The sequence below is a fragment of the Buceros rhinoceros genome, unplaced genomic scaffold (genome assembly GCF_000710305.1).
Source record: "Buceros rhinoceros silvestris isolate BGI_N320 unplaced genomic scaffold, ASM71030v1 scaffold45569, whole genome shotgun sequence".
In the NCBI taxonomy this organism is placed as follows: Eukaryota; Metazoa; Chordata; class Aves; order Bucerotiformes; family Bucerotidae; genus Buceros; species Buceros rhinoceros.
Genome location: NW_010432940.1, coordinates 5,402 through 17,088, shown reverse-complemented (window position 1 = coordinate 17,088; position 11,687 = coordinate 5,402). Strand labels below are relative to the sequence as shown.

At 37.8% G+C, this 11,687-nt stretch overlaps 1 protein-coding gene across 1 annotated transcript; it reads left to right on the top strand.

Moving 5' to 3' along the window:
* Nucleotides 1–469: 469 nt before the first annotated feature.
* Nucleotides 470–11,446, top strand: TDRD1 (tudor domain containing 1; the record flags this gene model as incomplete). Its single annotated transcript, XM_010143934.1, has 12 exons — nt 470–577; nt 1,995–2,165; nt 3,584–3,832; nt 6,163–6,285; nt 7,345–7,455; nt 7,632–7,802; nt 8,891–9,136; nt 9,625–9,741; nt 9,941–10,051; nt 10,497–10,664; nt 10,990–11,211; nt 11,357–11,446. Coding segments are annotated over 12 exons (1,887 nt in total), but the record flags the coding sequence as incomplete, so codon positions are not given.
* Between the last annotated feature and the right edge of the window lie 241 nt (nt 11,447–11,687).

Here is an 11,687-nt window from a genome sequence, read left to right as displayed (position 1 = left end):
TCACCCCCCCCACCCCCCAGCTAAAAGAGCTTTTTCTGCCAAGTGTGATATGGTTTATCTCCTACAGTGGGTTTCTCCTGCGTGTACTTCTGCAGCCTTTGAGTTGTGGTTAGACTCAGAGCATAGCGTGTCCTTCAGGAAGAAGTGACTCTCATTATCTGCCTGTCATCAGCTCGTTGACAAGCTGTCTTCCTGGTTTCTTCCTAGCATGTCTCCACTAGCTTGCTTTCAATTCTTTTTTTCCTGTGTCTGTGACTGGTTTTCCCTGTCTGTGGTTTATTACTGTGATTCCTCAGACTCTCTTCAGTCTTACTGATTGAAGAGTCATAGTCTCACCACTATTTTGGTATGTGAAATAATCTCCGTTATACTACAAGATGTTCTTTTGATCTTTGAACTTAAGATTTGTGTCCTTTTGTAATGATTAGAAGACAGCTTATGTTCCAAAACCTATGTATTTTAACATCAGGTCAACTTGCTGATCTTCAAGTGTCTCTTAATGAACATTGTGACAAACTTTCCAGTAGTCCAGCTTTTTGTCCTTCTGTTGGAAGTGTGTGCTGTGCCCAGTTCACAGGTAAAAAACGGGGGGGAAATATGGCTCTTAATTTATGTCATTTTATTACAAAAAATTAATGCATTTTGTAATTGTTTAGAAATGTTTCATATAGAGTTTATTGTATTTTGGTTTTAGCTGTAGGATAGCATTTGGTAGTGATTTTTCAAAAAACTATTAATATAATATCTGTAAAATACTATTTTAAAAAGACCATAAAATAGTCCCTTCATTGGACAAACTCGTAACACTGGGCTCACTTTTGTACAAAGGAGCTTTTTAAGAGACCATGAAGAAATTTGGAATTCTTTTATGTTGGTGAGCACTGTCTCTAGAAGTAATTATAAGGCCTGAAATTTTGGACCCAAAAAAAGACAGAAGAAATGATATGTAGCAGTGCTGCTCTGATAGACTTCTCAAAATGTACTTGGCCAAGTTCTGGTAGTTCTGAACTGTATGTCCATAATTTAGTTTCCACCTGACAGTTACCACTGATGTCAACTTCCTACAAGTCTCATTACAAAATTTGAATCTAGCCCAAATATAGACTGATGTTCTGCATAGAGCACTGTTTTGTGCTCAGAATTGGTAAATCTGTATAAAAGAAACCCCTTTTGTTTATTAGAACCCAAAGTCCTGTTTGCCGGAGCGCAGTATGATGAAGGTGGATCTCTTTTCCTCAAAGATCGTTCTCATTTTCATCCAGTTTTTAACAAAAACCCCTCCATGTATTGCTGTTCATATGCCTTTTTCTCTAGTCAGAAATGTTGCTGCTGTTACTTGTTTATGTGATAGTCAAACATTCCTGGTCATTTATTTCTTTCCATTTCCTGTGGTTTTGCAGCTTTGAATAAGTTAGCTGTGGGACTGAATGGATAAGCTGTAATAAATGGTTTTTTGCGCTTTCAGAAAAGGCTAGTTCTGCTAATAAGCTGTCTTGGCATTTGAATGGGCACTGATTCCCGGTGCCGGGCTGGGGAAAGCTATCAGTGCCATACCTCAGCTGTCTTGAAAGACTTGAGAAAGCTTGTATTCCTCTTTCTCAAATACTTTAAATGAATTAAAATACTTAAATTATTAGATCTGTTGTGTGGCCTTTGAATTGCATGTCGTTGTAGTCAGCTGACGTACCATTTGCTGTTGGTTTAAATGTGTTGAACGTAAGTGCTGTGGCCACAGAGTATAGTCAATTCTTTGCTGCAATATCTATGGGGAGGGAGTGTTATGTTCTCTATGAAAGGAATGAGTTTGCAACACTGAACTTGTACAAGGGGTCATGGTGGTAGAAGTTGTATTCATACGGGTGTCGTCAAGGTTTGTGTGAACTGTAATGCTGCTGTTTCATGTTGAGATTGACATCATATTTTTCTGTTGGTCTGCCCAGAAAATCATTCTGTTCTAAGAAAGTACAATGAACATCTATAATCTTCCTTTCTAGAAGACAATCTTTGGTATCGTGCTGCTGTTACAGCATATGATTCTGAAGATACTGTTCTAGCAGACTATATAGATTATGGTAATTCTGAAGTTCTTCCACTGACTAGACTTCGTCCTATGATTCCAAGATTAATGGAGCTGCCAGCTCAAGCCATAAGATGTACCTTGGCAGGTATGGAATAGAGCTTAAGCTGTTTCAAACTGGACAGAGGCAGAATAATTGGGGTTAGACAACAATCATACTTGTACTATCTTACACTGAAATATGGGGGGGGGGGGGAGATAACAGTAGGCATTATTTCTTAATTGTGGCATATCTACAAAACATGACAACTCCTTCCTAACGTACCTGCTGACCTGCAGTTGTATGTTTGGAAACCTGTGTTGTATTAACATACCTGTTAGATTTTGCATGTGCTTTTGTTCTAAGTAAAGTTCAGTCAGCTACTTGATTTGTGAAATTCTGAAATCTGTTGTGGTTCTAGCACTGCATGGGAAGGTAAAATTTCATTTTATATCTTGAAATTCAGAACTGTATCAGTTCTCCTCCCCTGGGGCAAACCTAGTGAAACTACTGGTAGACTCTTCTCTGTAGGCCTGTCAAATCTGTCAAGCTGTAAAGGCATTGATGCTTCCTAGTTCACACTTAGGTCCCAAGCCAGGATTGTAATCCCTTTTTTTGACATACTTGTTTAACCTGCTGTTGGAAATTGTTTGTTTGCTCTGTTTGATTCCATCACTGTGCAAGATAGCCCACCTCTTTGCTTCAGTACCCATCTCTAGACTACTTGATATCTGTCCTTCCTTTACAGTACTTGATATTTAACCTGATTTTAAAAGCTTTGGTAAAGTTCAGAGCAGCATTCCAACTTCTTACTTTGGAGGAAAATGTGAAGTAATGCTTCCCTTCTATGTAGAGGTGGAACCGATGCGTATTGAATGTGACCTAAAGAAATCTGTTTTCGGGGGGAAATTAGCCTATAGCTGATAATGACTGTTGTAAGACTAAGAATGATCCTAAACACAACATGGACACAAAAAAGTGATCAGATAAGATGTTTCAGATAAGATGATTAGAGTCAGGGATTTCTGCTGTGTAAAATATTCCTTTCTGGAAAGCAACTTGTGCCAATCTGTCAGTATAAAGTTATAACCTAAACTTGCATTTTAGAAATAATTTTAGCCGCATAAAGAGTGAATATTTAAGGAGGAAGAAGCTTATATTAGCAGATGCATTGGTGGAGAGATGGTTAATGTGGTTCAGAACTACAGGTTGTATTCGTGAGACCCAAAGACTGACACTTTTATAGCCATTCATACTAAGGAAGTGTTAAATCTGCACTTATGCTTCTCTGTAATAGACTAGATGTACATGGTCTTTGTCATATTTTTATTAAATCGAAGTACTACAAAAGTTCAAAGTCTAAACAATTGGGTCTGGATTCTTGTTACAAGTGTGAGGAGTTGGGGTGAGTTACTTGGTATATCTGCTGCTTAATCTGTTGATTTAAAAAGCATTGTTGTACATTTCCACATATTCTTGAGATTTGGACTGTCCTCAGAACCTTGCCGTAATGTGTGACTTTGTAGGTGTAAAGCCACCATCAGGAGTCTGGACCTCAAAAGCTATTTCTTTCATGAACCAGCTGGTGAAAGACAAAGTGTTTACGGTGAAAGTAGTGGATAAAAAGAATTACATATCTGTGGTGGAGCTTGTAGATGCATCAGTTACTCCAGTAGTAAAGATATCAAGGCATCTCATACAGGAAGGCTGTGCAGCTGAGGAATCGAGGATGATGTTTCCAGCAGTCGGAGGGAGTGATGTCAAGCAAACAAATGGTGAGTACAAGCATGTCCTGCTTAACTGGCATTTTTTAACCTCCTACTAGAGTGGGTACCAAGAATGAATGTTCTGCACCGGTAAGAACCTTCCAGCCTGGCTCATGAAGTCTAACCTGCGCAGTTCTGAAGTTCGGCAGTGGCAGCTTTGCTATGAAGAAGTAGTGCATTCACTTGTGTGTCTGTAGGTGTGTGTATATCTGTGTGTCTGAGTTGCAGTTGCTTACTCTTGGAAGGCCGTGCTAGTATGTCACTCCAGTTAGAAGTCTTACAATTTCTAGTTGAAGTAGAGTAAGTCTGGTTAGTACCTGCTTGTTCTTATGCCCCTGTCCTTTAGCTCAAATAGTATTTCATCTTTATTGTCCTATATTTTACACATAAACCCACATATTTAGTCCTTGAAAATTTGTTTGACTGCAGTAGTCTGTACGGGTTCAAGGTTGTGCTTAAAGTGCCTTTTTTGCATTTAGTGACTTTAGAGACTTTCAGGTTTTATGTCAGATTTCTCTGTATCGTGGGAAGATTCCTGGCTTCTCTCATAACAAGTATGTTAAGCCCCTCTTTTCCATCCTGTGTCTGTTAAGACTATATATTCTCTTCTGATCCATTTGTACTGAAAACTGGGAGAACTCTTTGTCAAAGCAGTGTCTAAATCACTTAATTTTAATCTTCTTCATTAGATGCCTCATGGCCAGAACATGGTTATTCCTTATCTTTTGTTCAGAAGGGTAAGGAATCTTGTTTAAAATTCAAATGAACAGTAACTTCTATGGTTATATCTGAACACGTTTTGGTCTGTGGCCATCATTCAGGACCTGTTTTGTACTTTTTAGTTCCTTGGTTATTTCTCATTTTTAATTTCTTATACCGAGCAGGAGCTTTTGAATGCAATTTCTAAACAGATTATCATCTTTTGTCTTAATTTTTTTAAAACTTGTGCTTTTAATATTGGAATTTGAACAGATACATTTGTCTATCAACTTGTAAAATAATCTTTAATTTACTTGTTTGCTTTATATAAACTTAGCGATTAAATCTGTGAAAGCTGGATCCAGCATTGTATAAGAGCAGATCTTAATTAACTTGCCAGAAATTAAGAAATTTTTGGTTTAGAGGACTAGTTGGAAGAAATCTCACCATCACGTGAAAGAATAAACAATGATATTTCACAGTTGTTAATCATCCTGAAGGCTTCTCTAAACTTTGAGCTATTTGTTAATTTTTATTTTTGTCAATCTTTCTTCCTTCTGCAGTGGAAAATTCAACCAGCTGCTGCTGCTTCTTTGAGCATATTTCTCAAAATATGCTGACTGTACTTTGTCCCTTCCAGTAGGGATCTGGCAGTTGCTTACAGTATGAAGGACAGTCTTCTGTTCCACTGAAAAAAACCAAGATTCGTGAGCCTATTTTGATTTTTTTTTTTTTTTTGGTTGGTTGGTTTTGTGGTTTGGTTTTGTTTTTTTTTATTATAGGGTAGGTTGGTTTGTTTTGTGGTTTGGTTTTTGGGGTTTTTTTTGCCTGTTTGCAATATGACTTCCTAAAGTAATCTACTGTCAGACACACTACTGGACAAATGGAACAGCATCTTGGTGTGCCCATCTTTTAGAGCTCAGAACTTTCTTGAGCTTCATTTTCAGAAAAAAAACCCTAAACACGCTGAACTGGGAAAGTCTGGTGGAGTTGGAGGCCAGCCACTTGGATTCAAGTCTGAGAAAGGCTGATGGCATTTCTGCACGCTGCTGCCTACCACAGGCTGTAACAACAGCAATGAAAAATACAGGAAGGTTTAATAATAAGCTAACGGAGGAAATAGTGGCTTCTGCAGTGTGCCATACCTTTAGTTTTCACATGATTATTCTGCAACTTGTGTTAAATAATAAGCTTCTTTCAAGTGCTTGAATGTAATATACAGTGCAAATTTCTGCAACCAGTCTTTGTATTAATCTTTTTGTTCTTTCTCCTCCTTAGCCTTTTTCCAGTACTTTCAGTGATGATGGTTTCCCTCTTCTGTGCCCCCTACCCTGCTTCCCAGGAACCAAGGTTCCCCACAGTTCCTTTTGCTCAGGTTATTGGCACCTGGTCTGTATCTCTTTGTGTGACTGCTCTTCCCTGATCCTGCTTGCCCTCCTCAGGAGTGATCAAATACATTGAGCATCCAGTACATTTTTCTTACTTGCTTTCATTCTGCAGAAAGGCTCTCACTGGTGATTGGTCTGTTGGATTATTTATAACAAGAAATTTGAGGACATGATGAGATTTCAGGATGTATAATTTTTTTCCTGTAAAAGTAATTTTAATTTCTCTTCCTTCTACTTCTCTGTCCCCTCTAGAGGACACAATGAATAAAAGAATTTGGAAGTGGAGTAATTTAACTCTTAACCAAACAGTAGATGTCATAGTGTGTACGGTGTACAGTCCTGGGGAATTCTACTGTCAGATTTCAAATAACAGTGGTAAGTTAATTGAGCATTTTTCATTCTGCTAGTTTCTTTTCTTCCATTTTTCAAATTACTTGTCATTTATTACACTGTTTCAAGTGAGCTTATAGCACCAGGCTTACAGCAGAGTTTTCTACCTAAGAGTACAAGTGCAATGTAAAAGAAATTGGATCATGGTGTGTAGTGATTCTAATACTGAAATCTGAAAATCTTGAAGGTAAGCACTTGAATAAAACTTAATCTAAGAATATAGAGAAAAGTGAAAAGACCAAATAAGAGATGTGTTCCTTGTGCCCATACAACATACACTGGAGCTTTCTAGTACTCTGTCCTGTTCAAAGTTGTAAAAACTTAAGATTCAAAAGATAGAAAATAACGTGAAAATGAGAAAATGCAGCTTTTAACATGCGACTTCCTCTTAGATAAGCTAAAAAAAAGTCTTGTGCCTGTATTTGCATGTATAGACTTTTGATAGCTACTGACTTTTTAATACTAGAAAAAGAGCAGAATGAAATTCAGTGGCTGCAAGTGGAAGCTAAATGCATTCAAAGAAAAAATACAGGGCAGATCTTAAACAGTGAGGGATGGTTTATTCCTTGATTTATGCAGGGATTGTATAGGTTCTTCATGGGTTAACACCTTAAAAACGTGACTTAATTCTCCCTTAAACGTGATGCTATAGAGCAAGCTAAAGGACCTGATATAATAAATAAGCAGGGTGGGATCCTGTAATCTGTCATACTACTGGCTGAACTGAGTAACTCTGATGGTGTTACTGGCCTGTAAAATCGTTCAGAGTTTGGAGTGAAGGGTGCTTGTTGGATTAGCAGGAAGAGTTACCAGTCATTGTTCTATCACACTGAACTAATTTGTTAGCATATATCAGCTATCTCACCTCTTCCTGCTAAGTGTGTCTTGCAAGTTTAATAGTCAACTCAGTATCAACAGTGCTTTTTTAATGAAATTCTAAAATTCACGGAAATATCCCATCCAGTGTTTTATAAGTCAGCTATACAGCAACAGTCACCTTATTCCTTTGATCTCATCTTTGTATTTTCTCTTTCTAATTTTCAGACTTACTTTCTCTAAACTTACTTAACAAATCATTGTCTGAAAAGTGTGAGAAAACTCCACCAAATACTTTTAAGCCTGAGAGCGGAGAACCTTGCTGTGCACTTTTCTCTGGTAAGTAAAAACAAAAATATTTTAGTCTGTCAAAGGGTGAACATAAAGCAAAAAAAGAGAAGCTGATAGCTGGCATTGGCAGAGGATAGCAAAAAATTGGATTTATTTACTGAAAATTAAATGCTGGTAAGCTTACTAAATGTGTGAAGTTATTTTTTTAACTTTTTTTAAATTAGGTGATGGTAACTGGTATCGTGCTTTGGTGAAAAACTTTACTTCACACAGAACTGTTCAAGTATGCTTTGTGGACTATGGAAATGTTGAAGAAGTACCACTGGATAAAATACGACAAATCTCATCCTCATTCCTACAGCTTCCATTTCAAGGAATTAAATGCTGGCTCTCAGGTGGAGCATCTTAATGGATATTTTTCTCTTATAAGGGCTACTGCATTTAGGGGCTCACTGCTTTGGGGAAGGAGGTGTTGACAGGGTGTTCTTCACAGAACTCTGTTTTTTGGGGGTTTTGGGTGGGTGTTTTTGTTTGTTTTTTATAGTGAATGTCTGTGCTGCTTTCAGCCTCTGGAAATTGTGGGAGCTTTAGCTGTGCCACGCAGCAGACCGGCATTTAACAGAAAGATGGTGGCTCTTCCCTGAGCTTCTGACAGGGAATGATCTGTGTGGAGGTCGCTGACTTGCCAGTCAAAGGGAACGTGGTGTTTAGTCCTGCTTCAGCAGAAGTGCATACTAGCTTTTGGTTGCTGCCTTCCTAGGAGTAAATGTGCTTCTGTGCAACTGAATTATTTCTCAGATTTTTTGTGGGCAAAAGAGCTCATCTGTTTTTATGGAGCAGTTGTCTTTCAGCTCTCCATAGAGATGTTTCATCTGATTCCTGCAGTTTGGCACTGTACTACTGTTTCTTAGTCTTCTACCAATTCTCTGCCTCTTCCATTTCCACATCAGCTCACTCAAATCTACAGAATTATTCTTCCTTTCTAATGTTGTCTACTTGGATTAAAACTAAAAATTGTGGAAACAGGAAAAAGCTTAAAACCTCAGTTCATCAAGGTGTCTTCTGCCATTTTTAAAAATTTTTTTAAACTTTGGTTTTCCGCTCCTTTGATAAACAGGGTATATTAAACTGATCATAAACTGTCTTAATGGTGGTGTTTGTGCTAAGGCACAAGGATTTCTTTGGTAGAATATCATAAAATGCAGAAAACAAGACTTGGGAGGGCTGAAGAAACGTGTTATTATAGAAGAAACAAGGGAGAGGGAGACTAGTTGACAGGGTGAAGCACAATATGTGTCTCTAAGGTAGTAAAAGTAGCCTTGGTATTGAGTTGTGCTTAAAAAAACCCCAAAAAAACCAAAACCAAACAAAAGCAGGGGTGGGGTGGGGTGCATGTCTGTGTGTATGTGTTTAGGTTTTCTAAGGGAAAATAGAATGTAAGTCATTTAATGGCAGTATTTTGAACAGTTCTCCTATTTCCTAGGTATAAAGCCTGCTAATGACAAATGGATTCCAGAAGCTACATCAAGATTTTGTACATACACTTCAGGAATGAAGCTTCAAGCCAGAGTAAAGTCCCTTTCCAGAGATGGGGCGGGTATAGAACTTATTGACAATTCCACAGGTCATCCAAAAGTGATCAGTGAGATACTAACTTCTGAAAAACTTGCTGTAAAGGAAATTCTACAGAATAAAAATAACTTACCAAAGAAGTTTGTCAACAGAAAGGGTAACTAAATGAATGTTAACTTTTAGATTGAACAAGAATTTTCAGTATTCCAGCCTTTAACTGTACTTTGCTGTTTAACCATAGTTAATATCAATAATAAACACACATAGTTCTGATTATATCATCAGTTTTTACAGTTAAACACGAGCTGCCCTGCAGGTGGCAATATAGACAGACAGATAAAAAATGCTGGGTTTGTCCTAAATGAATGTTATTTGAGCACTCAGTAGTAGAGAGTTACAGATTTGCTAAGACTGAAACTTTTCCCGTATTTACTTTCCAGTATCTTACTTTTCTGAGGTGCTTTTTACTTTCATATATGATAATAGTTTGTGAACAGCAGATTAAGCAAAAATTATCTTGGTTGAGATTTCTCATGTTGAAGACATGCAGTTGTCTCTCAAATTCAGAAAGATATTCTGTAACAGTTACTTATGTATGTGCATGGAGGGAAGTGGTACACTGCATTTTCTTACTGTCTCTGTCAGAAACCTCCCTTGGGCACTGGAAGTTAATTGAATTGGCCGTAGTTGAAACTGTAACTGTCTATGTAACAGAAGTTGAGAGCCCAGACTTGTTCTATGCTGTACCAGTTCAAGTTAAAGGTAAGAACAAGTCTTCACTCTTCCTACTATCAGTCAGTGATGCAAGCTGCTGAATAAAATGCACACCTGTAGCCAACTGAACCGTGTGGAAATGATGTTTGGGCAGTAGAAAAGCATAACAAATGCCTGAGGTGGGAGCAGGGGAGCTTACAAGTAACCTGCACTTCATTATTATACCCAAATGTATGTTTTTCTGTAGATAAAGAGAAGCTATGTAAGCAGTTGACTGAACTAGAAAGCTATTGTAAATCTTGTGAGAACCGATCCTTCAAACCAAAACTGGGTGAAGCCTGTTGTGCCAGGTTTTCAGGTGAGACAATTGTTTGTTCTTACATTTCCTTGACCAGTGTAAAACACAACTTTCAATTTTGCTTTAGAGAAAGAAAACCTGCCAACTTTAAAGTGTGTATAGATCTCTTAATTCTGTTACAAAGGATTGCTTGGCTGCATCTTCAGTGCAGAGGGCTGGAAAACAAAGGTAAGGAGCTATGCATACAGTGTGCAGACATCCTTAAACAGTATTGTAGTAAAAATATTATCTGTATAATTTGAGCGAAACTCTGAAAGCAGCACTTGGATCTCTATGAATACAGCAGTCAAACTATTCCTTTGTTCTGTTGGCTTGCTTCTTGTCAAGTGGCCTTTGTCTGTAGCAGAGTATTTAAACATTCCTGGAAAACTATACAGATCCTTGATCTTGGGATAAGGTGTGTTTGTAAGATGGCATTTCACACGTGATTCTTCACTTTTTTCAGGTGATGGCTGTTGGCACAGAGCTCTTGTTCTAAAAGCTTCTCAGTCTGTAGTGAAAGTGCTATATGCAGACTATGGCAACACAGAAACTCTACCGCTTTCAGAGGTGCTGCCAATCACTGATTACTACTTAAAGCTGCCATTTCAGACAATTATGTGTTCACTTGCAGGTAAAGAAAAAAAACCCCACAAACAAAAAAGCCCAACCCCTTACTGGTTTTCTTGAGCATTATAAATCCATACCTATTCTGATGATAGTGTTCACTCCTTAATACTGATAAACAGTGTGGTGATCTTCTGAAATAGTGGTTATTGCTGTGAAAGCTATTTCAGAAAGTATGTTTTCAGTTAATTAACATTAGAATCTAAGCTATTGATATTAGGAAAATTTTGTATCATTTTTGAAAGCAGCAATAGCTTGCATGCAAGATCCAAATCTCATCATAAAGGAATTCTTCACAGGACAAACTTTGATTGTACTTTTCTTTTTTGCAGGCATCGAGAAAGCTGAGTGGTCTCCATTATTACTTGACAAGTTGAAAGAAATGTTATTGAATAAACAAGTCACGATTACAGTGAAAGGGACTAATGGAAATGTTCACTTAGTAACAGTGGAGAAACGTGGTGAAAACGGCAGCCTGAATGTAGCTGACAAACTGGTAGTGGAAGGTTTGGTCACACCCTGCAGCAGTAAAAACTTACAGACTGAACACCACGGTACGTACTTATACTTAGTTACTTCAAATAAAGTAATTGGAATAACTATGCGCATGTGGAATCTTAGTGAAATCTTAGAGAATTCCACGTCAGGGAGGCAATGTCCTTGTGTATTTTGCTCATTCACTTGCTTTGTTTTTTGTAGGCGATGGAGGTGAGGCCAACTGCTGCTGCACAGAATTAAAAATGCAAGTAAGGTTCAGACCAAGCAATACTTTTTTTACATTTCCAGAATGTAAAATGTGGGAAACAAATGGGAGTAGGGAGATAATAGCTAACGAAACATTGAAGTGAATATCCTGACTCTTTCTCAGCTTGTTTTATGCATGGTAACAATTAGAGAACCCTGGAATTGAGGGAGGATAGTGTATAGGTCATAGAGACTTCATTAGTCTGCGTGTTCCCACAGATGCAGCTCTGCTGGTTTTTTGTCTTTTTGTTTTTTTTTTTCCCTGGAGTGTGAAGGAGAGTTACTT